General features: G+C 47.6%; 1 protein-coding gene across 3 annotated transcripts in view; it reads left to right on the top strand.

Annotated features, from left to right (window-relative positions):
* Nucleotides 1–14,621: 14,621 nt before the first annotated feature.
* Rab37 (RAB37, member RAS oncogene family) overlaps nt 14,622–19,369 on the top strand; it is a 63,011-nt gene continuing 58,263 nt past the window's right edge. Inside the window, exon 1 of one of the 3 annotated variants that reach the window (XM_040750033.1) lies at nt 14,622–15,306. In XM_040750033.1, coding sequence (XP_040605967.1) covers nt 15,235–15,306 — 72 coding nt within the window. In that variant the 5' untranslated portion in view covers nt 14,622–15,234. The remainder of the gene's footprint in view (nt 15,307–19,369) is intronic. The other 2 variants (XM_040750032.1, XM_005069952.4) reach the window with 2 other exon arrangements.

Consider the following 19,369-nt stretch of genomic DNA (forward strand, 5'->3'; position numbering starts at 1 on the left):
TGATCTTCATGGCTTGCTCAGTCTGCTTTCTTATAGAACCCAGGGCCACCAGCCCAGGGATGGCCCCACCCTCCACGGTCTGGGCCTCCCCATTGGTCACTAATTGAGAAAATGCCTAACAGCTGGATCTTAGTGGGGCATTTCCTCAGCTGAGGCTCCTTCCTCTAGTTTGTGTCAAGTCGCCACATAAAAGCAGCCAGTAGGGCTGGAGAGAATGCTCAGTGGTTAAGAGCACTGACTGTTCTTCCAAAGATCTTGAGTTCAATTCCCAGCAACCACATGGTGGCTTATAACCACCTTGAAGGAGCTCTGATGCCCTCTGCTGGCATGCAGGCAGAAGATTGTATACATAATAAATGAATAAAATATTTTTTAAAAAAAGCAGCCTGTACACATGTCTACCTCTCGTATGCATCCTGGGACTTTCTGAGCAGGAAATGTGTAGCCTACAACGGGCAATGCTCTTCTGCAGCAATTAGCAATCAAGGAAGCCCCAAAGGCCGGTGTGATCTAGGCAACTCCTCAATTGAGACGCCACTATTGGATGACTCTAGGCTGTGTCTAGTTGACAATGACTGCCAACTCGGACAGACATATAATATTACCACTCATTGCCCTTGAAACAATCCTGCACATTAATAATGTGACTATTCTATACATGAGGTCACTAAGACACAGAGGTCAGTGACCTGGCCAAAGTCTCACAGCTAGAGAAGGCTGGACTCAACCCCAAACTTCAGTGCATTGGTTACTTTCCTATAGGTGTGATGAAACTCTCTGACCAAGGCAGCCTACAGAAGGAAGGGTTTGCTTTGGGATAATAACCATCATGGCAGGAAATGTGGCCGTAAACAGCCGGTGTATAGCCTGGAGCAGCAGCTGACCAGCTCCCTCACGTTCCTGTCACCATGGCTCCCTCACCCTCCCGTCACCATGGCTTCCATTCCATGAGGCACTGATGCAGAGGCCATGGGGATGCTGCTTACCTGCTTGCTCCCTGTGGTTTGCTCAACCAGTTTCCTTACACCATCCAGGATCACTGGCCCGGGGATGACACTGTCTCAGTGGATTGGTCCACCCACGTTCCACCCATCAATCAGTAATCAAGAAAATCCTCTACAGGTCCAATCTGGTGAAGGCATTTCTTTTTCAATTAAAGTTCCCTCTTCCCAAATAACTCTAGCCTGTGTCAGGCTGACACAGAATTAGCCAGCACAGACACCTTCTCAGACAAATTCACTATGTGAACTAATTCCTCTCTTCATCCCTACCCAGTGAATACTCTGCCTGCAAAGGAACTTAAATGGTGCCTGGGCTAATCACACACAGGCTACTTCTTGGGCATCTACTGTGAGCCGGGCTTCAGGAAAGGTATGTGGCTATCTTGTTTTAAAAATTACATTTATTTGTATATTTATTTGCTTCTCTGTGTGTGTGTGTGTGTGTGTGTGTATACACGCACGTTGGGAGCATGCATGTAAAGGTACACATGTGTACATCAGAGGACAACTTGTGGGAGTCTGTTTTCTACTTCTGCCCTGGCAGTCTCAGAGACTGAATTCAACCCAAGTCTGAGAGGTAAGCATCGTTACCCACTGAGCCATCCCACCAGTCCCCGGTTTATCTCATTTAATCCACGTGGAAGTCCTAACAGCTCAGAACAATTCCTACCCAAGCATATGCCCCAGTGAGGCATGTTATTCTTGGTCCCCAAATTCCTGTAAGTTGCACGTTTTAGTAAGAGCACCAATACAGCATTGTAGTGTAGCACATACAACGCATGGGCTAGCACAATTGTGATAGCATCTGCCGATTGATGATAAGAATGAAGGAATGGTCAAGCTGAGCACTCACCATGTGCTCCATGTTTCTTCTCCTGACTCACCACAGTCCCACAAGGTGAGGGCTATTGCAACCCTTTAATTTCTAAAAAAGTTTTATTTCTCTTTTTTTCAATTTTTATTTGTGTGCATGTGTCTGCATTAAGTTTATGTGCAGTCCAGGCATGCAGGTGCCTGCAGAGGCCGGAAGATGGCATCGGATCTCCTGGAACTGCAGGTGGTTGAGAGCTGCCTGGTGTAAATGCTGGGAACTGAACTCAGGTGCTCTGCATGAGTTGTAAGCACTCATAATTGACCAAACATTTCTCCAGGTCCAGTTTACTGTGTTTTTAGAGTATGTGTGTGCAAACATGTATGTGAGGGGATGGTATACACGTGTGAGTTCAGGATCCTGAAGTTACAGGCGGTTATGAACCACCCAGCGTAGGCACTAGGAACCGAACCCGGGTCTTCTGTAAGAGTAGCACCTCCCCAGCATGCAGTTCCTCATTCTTACCAGATGGTGGCAGCCCTTGCAGCTGGCTTTGAATAGAGGATTCTCAGATGCAGAAGCAAAAAGGATGTCTCACACATGGGCAACAGGAAGCATGTGTGTGAAGTTCACAGTTGCAACAAATAAAACCAGCAGCCGCCATGTGTCCTTGGACAGGAGACTGGATGAACACTTGTGGCGTCTTCACTCGACACAACACTAACAAGCACCTCTCAGAGCAGTTAACAGTAGCAACTTGCTAGGATAAGAGAATTCCCAGAGTGATCTTGAGTCGAAAAACCAAGGAGGCCGAGCATCTTCGCACTCGGGAATCCAGAGAATTGCAATGGATTTGAGGCCAGCCTGGGCTACAGTGTGAGACCCTGTTTAAATTAATTATTAACAATGACCATTAAGAGTGTGTACTTACTGCTCTGGAAAACAGTTTGGTTGCCAGCACCCCTCATCAGGCAGCTCACAAGTGCCTGTAACTCCAGCTCCAGGAGATCACATGCCACCCTCTGGACTCCTGTAACTCCAGCTCCAGGAGATCGCATGCCACCCTCTGGACTCCTGTAACTCCAGCTCCAGGAGATCACATGCCACCCTCTGGACTCGGAGGGCACTTGCACTCACATGTGCCAGGCCTGCACCCCTCCCCAGAAACACATAAATAAAATTAAAACATTTTAGCCGGCTTGTGGATGGCACACACCTTTAATCCCAGCGCTCAGGAGGCAGGGGCAGGGGGATCTCTGTGAGTTCCAGCCCAGCATGGCCTATGTAGTAAGTTCCAGGACCATTAGAGCTAAATAGGGAGACCTTATCACAAAACAATTTTTCAAAAGCAACTAAAGTTTTTTAAAAAAAGGCATTTTAGGAAACCAATTAGATTGAGCAAAGCTGTGTAAGGAAAAAGGGAATTATGAACATGGAAACAAGACGGCCATTACTCCAAGAGCAGCACACGGTTAAAACAGGTCACCACCAAGCTCTGGGCTTCTCCATAGGGTTTCCATGCTCTTACCGCATTGGAATGAAAGTATTGGCTCCATAGGGTTTCCATGCTCTTACCGCATTGGACTGAAAGAAAGAATGAATGGATACCATTTATCGGTGAATGATAAATATACCAGAGTTCAACTAGTCCAACCATAGTCCAATCCAATCTGGTATACCTTGAGTTTCATCTTAAAGAAAAACTAGTTGATGAATGCATAAATGACTTTCTCTTAGATAGAAGAATGCAGATATCCTCTCCCAGACTCCATGCTCAACTGCACACCTCAGGGTGGGGACAGACAGCCTGGAGGACAATTGTACACCTAGGGGGGTGGGAACAGATAACCTGGAGGACAATTGTACACCTAGGGGGGTGGGGACAGACAGCCTGGAGGACAGCTGTCCACCTGCGGGGAGTAAGGACAGATAGCCTGGAAGACAATTGTCCACTTAGGGGGGTGGAGATAGACAGCCTGGAGGACAATTGTGCACCTGGGGGTGGAGACAGACATCCTGGAGGACAATTGTCCATGTGGGGAGGGGGACAGACAGCCTGGAGGACCTGAGAGCACCTTCTGTTGCTTTTTGGGGAATGCCTGAAATTAAATCCACGGACCCATGTATGCAGGTGGCAGGCTGGGAGGGAGAGGTTGCCGGAGAGGATCGCAGCCAAGTGAGGTGTGATCTCAACAAAGGTGCTCAAAACACAGCGCCTCCCTGGAAGAGATGTCCTGCCCTGTGCTCTGAGGTCTGCTGCTGACAGAGAACTGTCTGCATTAGCCACAGTCAAGGCCGATGCTTAAAGAAGAAATTCCTCCCTGGTAGGCAATGTGCATAGTTGAAATCACAGAAATACTAAAAATATTTTTATTTTTAAATGTTTATTGCATTTTCCTTAATTTGTGGGCTGGGGTGGCATGCTGAGATGTGTTTCTGATCCTGACTTATTTTTAGCTGACAAATAATAACTGATACATTTATAAGAGCAGTGCGATGTACCATACACGTGGTGGAATTAGGAACTCTGCCACCTGGAATTCTTTGTGGCAAGAATTTTTTGAGGCGTGTTTTATTTTTAATTATGGGGGGGGGTATGTGCACAGGAATGCAGGTGCCAGAAGGGGCCATAGGCATCAGACCCGCCTGGAACCGGAGTTACAAATGCTGGCAAGCTGGGAATGGAGCGCAAGACCCTTGTGAGAACAGCATGTGTTGAGTCACCTCTCCAGCCCCAAGCGTTCTGAAATGGACCGTTACTGTGAACGGCGGTCACCGTGCATGGAATGGGTTGTGCTCGGAAAAATTTGTCCTTGTACCCGGCTCTCTCCTAGGGGTGCGTTTCTCAGGTACAAAGAAAGGCTCCACCACACAGTGAAGGAATGGAGCAGGAAGGGTGGCTAAAGGCTGCAAGTAAACTTGGACTTTATCTGTTTGCCTGCTGTGCTCTGAGTGTCTGAGGAATCCCCATGTCTCGGAGACTGTGAGTTTATTCATTCTCAATAGTAAAGTTCTGGCCAGGTCCGGAGACGCTGCTGAAGACAGTGTCCACAAGGAGGCAGCAGTGAGTCACAGAGCGCATCGCACCGTAGAGGAAACTCCTTTCAAGTTCCGCTTCTCCCTGGGAGAGAGCTGTGGTGCGAAGGACTGTGGAAGGACCACAGGCTCCTGGAGTCCTGGACATGGGGCTGCCCTCGTGGTCAGGGTGCTAGAGCAGTTGTGACATGTGATGGAGTCGTCAGAGGTACCCCTCTGGATGGGGGTGGGTCTTCTTAGCTCTTGGGTCTCTGGACAGCAACCAGGGAATGATGGGACAAGCACCCGAAAAAGTGCCAGTGACAGGGAATTTTTCTAACCACGGAGATAAAAGCTCTGCATCAATTTTTGTAGTCTGAACCGGGTGTGATTCATGATTCTTTATGAAGACCGTACCTGTGGTTCAGCCCGGGCCAGCATGACTGGGGAGAGCCTACCTACACTCTGTCATTTGCATGAACTTGATGGTGCTCACTGTCCCCGCGTCTCATTTTGACAGCTCTGGGCTGGGAATGGTACTCTTTGTCAGGAGGTTACTGGGTGAGATTAAATTAGAGCAATTAAACAGGAAAAAAGAGTCTGGCACGTTGGTTGTACAGTACATGGTTCATTCATTATTCATCCTTGATTCTCCCGAAAGCATGTGTTAAAGGAGGAGGACAAAGGACAACCATGTGGCAGCCTGTGTCCTGGAAAGTTACCTGGGTGGCCTCCCCCACCTCTCTCTCCCTCCCTCCCTCCCTCTCCCCTTTGAGACAGAGCCTCTCACTACACAGCCCAGGCTGACTTTTAAACTCATGATCACTGCCCCCTTAATCTCCTAAGTGCCAGGATTACAGGTGTGTGCCACATCTGGCTCATTTGGAGCCTTTCTCAAGGAGGAGGTCAGACGCTGGGTGATCATGTCCTGGGTGAGCCGCTCTCTGACTCTCACCGCCCCCTCCTTGCTCCAGGCAGAGAGCAGGGTGTCTGCCCGCCCTCCAGACTTCCTAATTGCAGATGGAGCACACGCAATGGGCCAGACCCTGTGCTAAGGGTTTCTATGCATCCTTCAATTAATTGTCACAACAGCCTCCTAAAAAAGCCACTTGAAGGCAGAGTGAGGAGCAGACCAAGCTGTATGTACAATAAACGTCAGGTCAAGATGGAGACCCATGTCTGCTGGCTCCAACATCCGAGTTGTAGCCACTTACACTATATTGTCTCCTTCATGTGCCCAGATGGCCCTGGTCACGTGGCAGGAGTAGCTGTGCCTGCCAGTCATACGGGGCACATTGCCAGCTTTTCAGAGGCAGGAACTGTGGCTCCTTTGACTGTATACCCAAGTCTGGCTGAAGATGAATGGATGGATGGATGGATGGATGGATGGATGGATGGATGGATGGATGGATGGATGGAGAACAAACCTCTTGGAGCCAGCACCATTGTTTTCTCTGGGTCAGCCCAGCTCATAACCTCCATTCCCACCCAGGAAGGACAGGCTGGGGTGGTAGAGGCCCCTACAGTGTAGCCCTCGCTGTCATGGACCTTAGTTATGGGACCTGTACGAGTCCTTCCAGAAGGAAGAGATCCTGCTGGAACTCTGAGAGTGGAAAGCCATCCATCCCATCGCCTGTCTCACAGCCTTCTGAAGCCTCGTGGAGTTTATTGTGGGAGTTTGGATAAACCTTGCCCATTGGACTCAGCAGTTTGCCAGCCAAAATTTATCAGTGTAATTCAGGCACAATTCCTTAATGACCCAGAATGCACCTGTTGCTTAATCTCCACATCAGATCCACTTTAAAATTTCAAGATCAAAATAGTATACTGGTTATGGATAGGTTCAAATTCCAGCTCTCTCTGTAAGCTTGATGTGTCTGTGTGCCTCTCTGTGTGTGTGTGTGTGTGTGTGTGTGCCTGTGTGTATGCATGTGTGTGTATGCCTGTGTGTGTGTATTGTGTGTGTGTGTGTGTGTCTGTGCGTGTGTATTATGTGTGTGTCTGTGTGTGTGTGTGGTGTGTTCATGTGTGCATGTCTGTGTGTCTGTGGAGGCTAAGGTAGAGCTCAGCTAGAGGAAGCAGATCACCATGTCTCTGATCCTGGAAATCATGCCTGGTCCCAAGCTCCTTTGCTTTTCTTTGCTTCCTACATGTCATAAGGTGAGTTCACACGCTCCCGCTGCCGTGATACTCTGCCTCACCACAGCCCCAGGACCAGTGAAGCCAAGGGCCAAAGATCTCTGAAACACACAGCCAAAACAAACCTTCCCTGTTAAATTGCTTGTGGCAGGCATTTTGGTCGTAGCACTGCAGAAGTGTCTGACCCAGACGAGAAGGGGAGCCCTCCAGGAGATTCAGAATCTGACATGTGAGAACCTCGGGAAACATAGCGAACACTAAGAGGCGGTGAATGACTTTTACTCAAGAGAGTTTCCTGGACGGGAGGGTCTCCTAATTCCTCCTCTGTCAGAAAGCAACTCCAGCTGCATGGTGCTGGTGGCGCACACCTTTAATCCCAGCACTCGAGGCAGAGGCAGGCGGATCTCTGTAAGTTCAAGGCCAGCCTGGTCTAAGGAGTGAGTGCCAGGACAGGCTCCAAAGCTACACAGAAAGACAAAAACAAACAAACAAACAAGAAGCAACTCCAGGGAGAAAGGGCTCATTGGGCTCATGACTTAAGGGGATGCAGTCTATCATGGAGGGAAAACATGGTGGCACATGGCTAACTGTGCAGCTATATTCCGGCAGAACAGGAAGCAGAGAGCAGGCAGGAAGTGAGCCTGGGCCATAAAACCTTACAGTGCACTCCCAGTGACCCCCGTTCATCCAGAAAGGGTCTACCTCTTAAAAGTTCCAGAACCTTCCAAAATATATCACTGTCTAGGAACCAAATATTCAAACACATGAGCCTATGAGGGACACTTTATCTTCAAACTGAGGAGATGACATTGAAAATGTCTCCTGTTTACCTAGCATAGTAGAATAAAAAGACATAGAATTCAATATATTAATATGAGCTTCCAGAAAACTGGGGAATCAAAATTTTAAAAGCACCCCCTGAAGTAAACAATGCAATGGGCTTTTTGAACATCTGTCTTTTTCCAGCTCAGTAGCCTATGTCTACCTTCATGAGTGTTTTCTACTCATCTTTGACACCCTAACTGTATCACTTAAAAATAAATAAACGTGGGGGTGGAAGAGATAGTCAGCAGCTAAGAGGACTCCTTGTTCTTGCAGAGGTCCTGGGTTCATTTCCCAGCACCCACACAGTCGTAACTCCAGCTCCAGGGGCTCCAACTCCTCTTCTGACCTCTGAGGGCATCAGGCACTCACGTGGTACACAGACACAAACGAGGCAAAACAGTCATTCATAAAATTAAATAAATAAATTAGAAAAAGTAAGAATAAATGTGGAATTCTGGGACAACAATGTAACAGTATTGGTTGAAAGGAGTAAACTAAACTCAAAGGCTTCACTTCTAATAATTTAGAAATAAAGGGACCAGACCCTCACTCAGTTCCTGCTTTAGCAGCCATGACAGGCTACAGAAGAGACACGTAGGCCTCTGATACAAGGAAACTCCAGATCCTCTGGCCTCCCGGAACCTAGTGCCAAAACTGAACACAAAAAAACTCCAGAGCACACCCCCCCAGCCTCCTAGATGCTGGGTTCCTGAGAACTGTTTGACCACAAAAGAAACTCCAAGGGGGACCAAAACCTCCCCTGTAGTCTCCAGGATATAGTTCTAAAAACTATTGGTATCTACATACAACAGGCCACCTGCAAGCAATAAGACAATGCCATAGAAACCATAGAATGTTCCCTCTCAGCACTGACCAATGAAAATAATTGGCACATAGGTATTTCATGCCAAAATATGACTTTGAAAATTTCTCCTAATTGTTCCCAAATGTCAACCAATCAGAAACCAACCCGTACCTGCTGATGTAATCCTGTAACTTTTGTCTTTAAAACCTAGCAGTAGACAGGGAACTTCACTCCCTCTGGGGGCTGCTGAGTCAGCTTGCTAGACGGGTTCCCTGTCATGGGTGGGTGAACAATCATTAAACCTTGCTTTTGCAGTTTAGTGGGTCTGTCTTCCTGGTGGTCTCTGGGAAGTTTGCAACTTGGGCACAACATTGGTACCATATCAGGAACAAGACCACCTAAGGCTCTGATAGTGAGGAACACAGGTCTTGGAGCATTAAAACCTCTGCAACATCTGTTCAATTCTTCTGCAAATACAAAATAATTCTAAAACAAGTGATTTTCCATAGTTAATCCTACTGGTAGAAGTTGGGGGAGATGAAAGGAAGAATGGATTGCTAATGCCACCTTACACTTGGAGGCTCAAGAATCAGGAACTATCATCAACAGAGCAACAAACGGAGGGACACGCTTGAGTTCGATCCCTGGAACCCACGTGGTAGAAAGAACCAGCTCCCAAAAAGTTGTCCTCTGGTCTCCATGTGTGCACCTTAGTGAGCCCACATAGCAACAGTACAGAAAACAGAAACACACACACACCTATACACACTCACACCTATACACACTCACACCTATACACACTCACACCTATACACACTCACACCTATACACCTCACACTCACACACCTATACACACTCACACCTATACACACTCACACCTATACACACTCACACCTATACACTCACACCTATACACACTCACACACTCACACACACTCACACCTATACACACTCACACCTATACACACTCACACACACTCACACCTATACACACTCACACCTATACATACTCACACACTCACACCTATACACACTCACACACTCACACCTATACACACACACCTATACACACTCACACACTCACACCTATACACACATACCTATACACACACACCTATACACACTCACACACTCACACCTATACAGTGTGCAGAGATTCTCAGACACACACACACACCTATACAGTATGCAGAGATTCTCAGACAGACAGACAGACACACACCCATACAGTGTGCAGAGATTCTCAGACACACACTCACACCTATACACACTCACACCTATACACACTCACACGCTCACACCTATACACACTCACACCTATACACACTCACACCTATACACACTCACACACTCACACACTCACACCTATACACACTCACACCTATACACACTCACACACTCACACACTCACTCACACCTATACACACTCACACACTCACACACTCACACCTATACACACTCACACACTCACACCTATACACACTCTCACACACACACCTATACACACACTCACACACTCACACCTATACATACACCTATACACACACACCTATACACACTCACACACTCACACCTATACAGTGTGCAGAGATTCTCAGACACACACACACCTATACAGTATGCAGAGATTCTCAGACAGACAGACACACACACACCTATACAGTGTGCAGAGATTCTCAGACACACACACACACCTATACAGTATGCAGAGATTCTCAGACAGACAGACACACACACACCTATACAGTGTGCAGATATTCTCAGACAGACACACACACACACATACCTATACAGTGTGCAGAGATTCTCAGACAGACAGACACACACACACACACTCACACACACACACACCTATACAGTGTACAGAGATTCTCAGACACACACATGCACACACACTCAGGAGGACTGAGTACAGAGGTCTCAGCACTCACTTCAAAGCCAAGGTGGGGAGGAAGGAACTTTGAGAAGAATCTGTGTCATAGTTTTTGCCAGCTTGGCACAAACCTATGGGATGTTTGATCTTGGTTGTCATCTTGACTGGATCTGGAATCAACTAAAATGCAAGCCTTCAGGATCACTCCTGTGGGGATTTTCTTAACAGCTAATCTGAAGCAGGAACACCCGCCCTAAAAGTGGGCGGCACCTTCTGCCCAGGTAAGAAGGAAGCTTCAATTCTTACCTGTTTCTCCCCCCCCCCGCCCCCTGCTCTTGCCAGCAAATCCATCTATCCTACTGCTGCCTTGCTCTTTTCCTATTAGAACCAACATCTTCAGGATTCCAATGCAGACTGAAGACCAGCGGCTATCCAATCCTCCAGGCCAGGGTCTGCTGAGACACCCAGCCTCCTGGACTGAGCAACAATAGATTCTTAGCATCTCTGATGGGAGAGAGTCATTGTTGGGCTACCCAGACAACGGCCTGTAAGGCAATCTAATAAACCCCCTCTAAATAGACATTCATTCTATCAGCTCTGTTCTTTTAGAGAACCCCGACTAATACACCTAGCCATGCCTGGGAAGAGAGGATCTCAACTGAGGAATTGTCTCCATCAAATTGGCCTCTAAGGCAAGTCTATGGGGGCATTTTCTTAACTTTTTGGTTGCAAGCTTAGACTTTAACGACTGAGTCATCTCTCCAGTCAATGGGGGGGGGTTTCTTTATTGCTGATTGCTATAAGCAGGGCCAGCCCACTATAGGTGGTATCACTCCTGAGCAGGAGTCCTGAGCTCTACAAGGTAACTGAACAAGCCAAGGGAAACAAGTTAATAAACATTGTTCCTCCAAGATCTCTGCTTGAGTTCCTGCCTTGACTTCTGATGATAGAAGTGCAAGATGAAATAACCATTTCCTTCCCAAATTGGGGCATTCCAGAGCAAGGAGGAAAAGGGCAAAGAGAGTGGATGTGGATTTGTGATATAAACGGAATAAAAACGGGGAGACCATGCCCACAGTCCCAGCATTCAAAGAGCTGAGGCAGAAAGATCATGAATTGGAGGTCAGCCTAGACTACACAGAAAATCCTTGTCTATAAAAGAAAATAAAGACCCAAATAAAACAACAAAACTACAAATAAAATGAGTGGAACTAGAGCCAGCAAGATGAATCTGTGGGTGGTAACAGTACTTCCCGCAAGAGTGGCCTCAACCCTCAAAAAGAAACCAACCCAAACACAATGATTTAAAGAATCATTTAAAGATAAAAAGCTTTCAAAAAAGACCCCCAACACAGAGACTGATGATTGCAAATATTTAGGGTATTTTCCCCCAAGAAAGATAATACTTCAATTCTAAATTTGGGTTTTAACACAGACAGGTTAAAAAGCCGGAAATCGTCATTCCTAAATGAGCATGAAGAAAAAGGAGGGCAGATTGAAAATCAATAATAGTTCTTGGCCCATCGGGGAGTTGGGTTTGCAGTGCAAACTGTTACCATGGCATCTGCAGAAGACAGCAAAGTCAAAAAGCCACGGCTGAGGTCTGCCGCCACGGAGCGGGAGCCACAGCCAGGTGAGGCAGCTTGACTCTTGATGTGGAGAAAGCCCCAGACACTGGGTGTGGACCAGTGTGAGTGTGACTGCCCCAAGCCAGCAATGCACACTCACAGACTGATTGCACTGGAGGACACCCCTGCCGTCGCTGAACTAGCAAGGCTCTAATATAACAATGATATAGAAGGTCTTCAAGACTCAGGCTCGTTCTCTATGAGTGACTTAGGGAAGCCCAATGTCAAGAGGGAGAAAAAGTATGCTGGAAGGGTTTTAATGTTTCTGGACTGATTTCAGATAACTTGATAATGAATGTGGAGTCTCCTGTTAGTAAAGTAAGCAACATGCAACCACGTGTGGGCGGTGTAAGCTGGAAGAATGTTCAGTAAGACAGAGGGTCTGTGGAGATGCTCAGCAGTTAAGAACACTTACTGCTCTTGCAGAGGATGTGGCTCGGTTCCCAGCACCCACATGATGGCTCCTAACCACCTGCAGATCTATTCCAGGGGATCTGATACCTTCTTCTGGCCTTCATGGGCTCCTATCTGCATGTAATTCATGTAAACTTAATGCGGGCACACACCTATACACATGGTTTTTTCCTTTTCTTTTTTTTTTCCTTTGGTTTTTCAAGGCAGGGCTTCTCTGTGTAGCCTTGGCTGTCCTGGAACTCGCTCTGTAGACCAAGCTGGCCTTGAACTCACAGAAATCCTCCTGCCTCTGCCTCCTGAGTGCTAGGATTTAAAGATGTTATACCACCACTGCCAAGCTACACATAAAATTTTAAAGTAAATATTTTCTAAAAGTAGAACAGCAATTACCTTAATGGGCTTGGCAGTAGACTAACCATACCTGAAGAAAGAAACGATGAGCTCAGATACAGATCAATTGAGAATTTCTACATGAAAACACAAATGCCCCAGTTGCCTAACGGGCAAGGCATTGCTCCCCCCCCCATGAAAACACAAAGAAGAAAAGAAAAGTAATGGAAAACCAAGAACTGTGTGATAATTTCAAATGCATAGCACATGTGCAGGAGAATAAAGAGAAAACAAAGCAGAAGAAATCTGAGGAATCCTGGTTGCAGAGAATTTTCCAAAAGTAGTTACAGAAACCAAGCCACAGATCTTAAACATCAAATAGGATATGTCTTAAATGTTAATTTTTTTTTGGTTTTACGAGACAGGGTTTCTCTGTATTGTTTTGGAGGCTGTGGGACCAGCCTGGCCTCGAATTCACAGAGATCTGCCTGCCTCTGCCTCCCGAGTGCTGGGATTAAAGACATACGCCACCACAGCCCGGCTTAAATGTTAATTTTAAATATAAAAACACTTATCTTTGTTATTTTTAGTTGTATGTGCAGACATGAGAGCAGTGCCCAGAAGAGGGCGTCAGTTTCCCCCTGGAGCTTGAGTCAGGGAGTTGGGAAATGCCTGACTTGGGTGCTGGGAATCAAACTGCACTCTTAATCACTGGGCCGTCTCTCCACGCTCCCAGAATAACTTTTTAAACCCTATATCAAGTCGTATCATTTTCAAAAAGTCACCCAAGGACAAAAAGATCTTGAAAGGTTGGAGAAGGAGAAAGTAGCCTTCACACGGGGATTCGAACAGTTCCGGCAACCATCTCATCAGAAAGTGTGCAAGCAGGAGAATGGCCGTAATTTTTAGGTGCTTATGAGGGTACTTGTCAGCCTAGAATCTATTCAGATTTTCTCAGATGAACACCTGGGGGATTTGTCATCAGATAGAATAAAAGGCTAACAATCAAATGTCCTAAGAGGGAGTTCCTGTGGTGTCACCACCAGAGCTCTGTCTCCTCACCCACAGGCTGTATTACCTGCATCTACTGAGCGCTGAGTATATCCTGGGCACTGTTCCAGGCACATGAATTAACTCACCAAATCTTCAGAACCGGGGCTGGAGAGATGGCCCAGCAATTAAGAGTGCTAGCTGCTCTAACGGAGGACTCGAGTTCAATTCCCACATCCAGCATCTCACTGCCTGTAAGTCTGGGGAATCATACGCCTTCTTGTGACTTCCGTGGGCACCTCCACCATGTGCACACACACACACACACACACACACACACACAAATAAAATAAATATTTTAGAGGGATTTTGTTTTTGAGACAAGGTCTCACCATGTAGCCCTGGCTGACCTAGAACTTACTATGTAGACAAGGCTGGCCTTTTACTCACAGAACTCCCCCCACCTCTACCCCTGCCTTCTGAGTACTGGGATTAAAGGCATGTGCCACCACACCCAGAAAAATATCTTTTTAGAAAAATATCCATAACAACATCATAAGATAGGTATCACAATCATCTCCATATATTTATTTTTCAGTTCTGGGATCAGAGCTCCAGCAAGCCCCCGCACCCCCTTAGGAAAGATTAAGTATCTGGCCCAGTGTTACAACTTTCAAAGTTGAGGTCAGAATTCTGGATCCTGTGCTCTTACCGTCCTGAGCCTCTCCTGAGCCAAATGTTGTTAACTGCGGGGTCATATGTCGTGAGAGGGTCTGTGTGCTCTCCTCAGCTGAGCATAAGTTTGCTTATTTAAAGACCTCATCCCCCACTGCCTATCTATCAGCCTCTACCAGCCTTGGACTTGGACCGGTTATTTATCTCCTGAAAGGAACTGTCTAGGGACCAAAAGAAAAGCGGCGCCAGCACCGAAGGAGAGGAGAGCTGAGTCTGAGCCATTAAGGGAGATGCTGGGTCACTGAGGATGGAGAACCCAGAGCTCTGGACCGCAGCGCCTGGAGGACGCAGCGGTGCCCGTGCAGCTGGTCCTCCCGAATGCGATGCGCACATACACCTCAGCTAGCCTCAACATCTTGCGTCGCTCTCAGCATCTTGGAGTCACAAGACAGGTGATCCCGGGCTGCCAGTATCTCAGAACTCCCGCCCTGGGTACACAACGGCGATTCTCCTGCCGAACTCTGAACCTTTGGGATCTAGGGGAGGAAATCGGTATCTAGTACCTCCAAGGCCTCCCTAGGAGCTGTCCGGTGCTGATCACGGATGCGGCTGGGACCCGGGGTGAAGGGACCAGAGCCTACCGCGCCCCGCAGAGTCCCGGGCGGAGCTGCTGGGAGCGCTGACGCAGAGCCCTGGGAGAGCTGGGAGCTATTGGCTCGGAGCTGAACATGGATCTGCAGAGACCCGACTCCTACCAGGGCGGAGCTGGCCCTCACTTCAGTGATCATGTCTTACACAAGGTAAAACTCTTCCCCGGGGCGCCCACCTCAATGCCGGAAGTTCTCTCTGTTCCCCTGACTTTTGCTTTGGGACTTAAAGGAGAAACTAGCGAATATCTGTGATCCTGGGCAAAGCCTTTCTGTGTGATCCTGTTTGATGTTCAAAAGAGACATACGTGCACGCTGGGGGAGGGGCTGCCTCCAGAGGCCCAAATAATGGGGTACTGCATGCATTCATTTAGTTAACCCTCTCCTCCCCCACGCACCTCTTTCTCGCTTTCTTCTGCCATTTGAAATCCTGTGCACAAGTGCCTGAGCTTTCCCTGGGAGGCTGCGGTTCTCCTCCTAGGTGTGTCTGTCAAGCTCCAGCTCCATATAATCTGGGAGCAGTGGTCCACCTGGTTGAAATATCCATAGCAGCGATCTGTAGCTTGGTGTGGAGGTGCACACCTGTGATCCTAGTATTTGCAGGAGGCAGCTGATGCAGGGAACCCAAGTTCAAGGCCAACCTGGGCTACATAGAGAGTTCCAGGTCAGTCTTGGCTATGTAGTGAGCCACATAGTGTGTGTGAGCTATGCAGTGGGGGGGGGGGGGGGCGAGACAGAGACAGAGATGAGACAGAGAGACAGAGACAGAGAAATTGGTGTTCAAATTGCAGACAAATTGCTGTACTCAAAGTAGATGCCCCCCCCCAAGTGGTCTATAGATGCAAGCCTTAAAATAACCAGATTTATCCTTCTCTGTCTTAAAAACAAGCACAGAGGCAAAGTGACTAAAAGTCAAGGATTGTGAGTCTGAGTTGAGTTTCCTGTTCATGGCACACCTCCAGAACCCCTCAGCAGAGTGTGGTCCCAGGGGCCAGCACTGTTAGAGTTAGTTACCTGTGGCCCCAGGGGCCAGCAATGTGAGAGTTACCTGGGAGCCCGTTAGGAAGTAGCATCTTAGACCTGCTGGATGAGTCTGCATTTTAACAAGGTCCTGGGGGAGTAAACATGGGCATCTAAGTTTCAGATGTATGCCTTGTGCCCTGCTAGCTACGTCTGATCCAAATAACAGAAAATCCACTAGTGAGTGGTGCAGGTGAACAGGTTTGAGAAACCTGGGTGTCCTTTCCCTCCAGATCGCTGAAGATTTAGAGCCCAGAGAAGAAGTCTGGGAGCTTTAGAACCATTGGTTTGGCGAAAACCAGAATAAGGTCCGTGGTCTCATAGGCTGTGAATGTAGTCCATTGTAATGCACATGGAAACAAGGGACTTTACCAACAGGCCAATGGCAAACCAGCTTGGTGACTAAATATAGTAAGTATATAAGTCTCTCTAAGATTCAAAAAGACTTACTCATTTTTGTTTTGTGTGCACGGGCGTTTTGCCTGCAAGCAAATCCCTATGCCATTTGCAGTGCAGTGTTGGCAGAGACCAGAAGAGGGCGTCAGATCCCACAGAACTGCAGTTAGAGATGGCCCCAACCCACCACGTGGGCACTGGAAGCAGGACCCTGGTCCTCTGAAAGAGCAACCAGTGCTCTTAACCACTGCAAATCTCTCCAGCTCAAGAGTTTCTCTCATTTTAAGCCATGAAATAAAGATACAAATTTCATTTTTGAACACTTTGAGATTGGGAAGTCAGAGTTTTCAAATTATTGATTAGATGCGGTCTTCCCTGCTTCTCTCTCATCTACACACAAAAACCTTCACTTCCTCTGGGCTTATTGATCGGCAGAGAAAGAGCAATGTTATTCTAACAGGTCTCATTCTGCCTGAAAAACGCGTGTCCCTTTACTATGGTGAACACCTGGTCTTCTCCATGCTGTCGCTAGCATATTGACAGGAGCTCAGTACCACTGTCTGTGGTACTCAGTGCTGTGACTGTGTGTGTGTGTGTGTGTGTGTGTGTGTGTGTGTGTGTGTGTGTGTGTAAACCTCTCCTTGTATGGCGCTGAAAACCTCCTCTTAGAGTTACTTTATTGTTTCATGTGACTTCTTTTATTGGGATCCACCTGCCAAACCCTTTGCAAAAGGTCAGGGCATCCATGCTGGAGTTGTTCTAAGTCTTGCATTATTCTGGAGTCCAAGAAATCTTTGTTGATTCATTGGAATGTGCTAGCAGTGAGAGGCAGGTCTCCTATCCAACAGTAGTGGCTAGGATTTGAGGTATGTTTTATTTTTAGAAGCAGAGGCTGATCCTGAATTCAAGGTCCATGGGCTGGGGTTCTAGGCATGTGACACCATGCCCAGTTAGGGGTTTTTGTTTGTTAGTTTGGTTGATTTGGTTTGGTTTGGTTTTGAAGCAAACCCAGGTCCTCTGGAAGAGCAAATAGTGTTCTTCACCATGGGCAGCCCTGGGGTGAGGATTTACAGGAAATAGCACAGATCCTGAATCTCAGGTTGGCCCTTGATGGATTATCAAGGAGGCAACACCCCTTGCACCCGATCCAAGATAACGAAATAGAACCTCAGCAGCTCCCCAGAAAGCCCTCAGCCTGTCCCCTGCCCCACTTCCTCCTTTACCTCCCAGAGACCAAACCACAGAGGAAGAAGCCTCCTCCAGTGTTAGCGATGAGACTATGTGAGGTGGTCTATATAGTCCCATTGCTAAAAGCTCACCAGACAAGAAACACTGTGGCATGATGGACAGAGACCCCGGCTCGAGCTCCTTCTGTCCCTGATGTAGCTTTGAGCAACATCTGTAAGCCTTACTCATCTTTCTTTCTTACTCTTACTAATTTTAGTTAGAATATAAACACGTGTGTTTTGTTGTGACATTTTAATGCATGTGTATCATTATTCTTTATCCTTACCCCCATCTACCCACATGGATTTTTTTTCTCTCTCTCTCTAAGCTATGAAATACTATCCGGCCTACTGTTTTTTGAGTGTGGGTATGGGACACCAGACCGCTAAGCACAGGTGTAATCTCGGGAATATCGGAAGCATCAATAAGTGACAGTTGCTGCTAACACACACATCTTAGGCTTCAACACAACTTCAGCGGGTATCACACTCAGTTCCCACCTAAAGTGAGGCTCTGTGAGAAAGCAGCAGTTTCACACTCAGAAACACACACACACTCACACACACAGGTGCACACACACATACACATACACTCACACACACACTCTCGAACACACACAAACCCCACACCTCACAGGCACAATCCCACTGGAACAGCTCACATGACCCACCTATGCAGAAAATATGACTCCTGTGCCAACATTCAGTCCCGGCTTCCTATGGCAATGTCTCTTTTCTCAGAGAGGTGGGGCGTGAGGCGCGCTGAACCCCATGAAGTTTCACTTCTGGGGCGGGGGTTTCCACCTGACCTTCAGTCAGTCCTGTGAGCGGCAGACTGACCCAGAGGAGCACACGCCGCTCTTAAGAGACGTGTACAGTGTGAGCCTGGTTTTGGGAACTGTGAGGAGACATTCAGTTCATCCATCAAATGCTTGGGGTTTTTAGAGTTGCTATTGTTCTCACAAAAAATGAATATTTGATGCAACTAAATAATGTAAAACATATGGACAATGGTGCTGGACTTTTCTCAGAGGACCCTCGGTCCTGTCTGGCAACCAGGTCGATGTCGAGAGCCATCCAGGGCAACAATGGCAGGAAGGGCCTCAGAAACAGGTCTTGGATTGGAGCCTTGGTTCCAGGCCTGACCTTGAGTTCTAGGCACGGAAAGGATGGAGCCTTGGCCCCAGATGTCAGCGAGGCGTGGCTCAGGGACTTCAGCACAAGTGCTTACTCATGCTAGGCTTGTCCCAAGAGGGTCAAGCAATTAATTACTAAGCCAAAGCCAGCCTCCTCCCAGCATCTCAGAAAAGCAAGGAGGGCAGAAAGACACGGTTGTTCATTCACTGTCCCATGCTTGGTCTTTGCTGAATGAAATTAGCAGGGAAATAAGGGCAAAGGGTGCTTCGGTGTCTGAGTCTGCTGTGGCACCTCCTCCGGTGGACGGTAGAGGGGCCGGGGGCTGTCAGCCACACCCTGTCCTCTCTTGCACCTCCACCCGTCGCTGCTCCCACGTCGTGGTTATTGCATCCGTGGTAACCCACGTCTCAGCTCTTCATTCATCAGACATATGTTGG

The sequence above is a fragment of the Mesocricetus auratus genome, unplaced genomic scaffold (assembly GCF_017639785.1).
Source record: "Mesocricetus auratus isolate SY011 unplaced genomic scaffold, BCM_Maur_2.0 Super-Scaffold_100007, whole genome shotgun sequence".
NCBI lineage: Eukaryota > Metazoa > Chordata > Mammalia > Rodentia > Cricetidae > Mesocricetus > Mesocricetus auratus.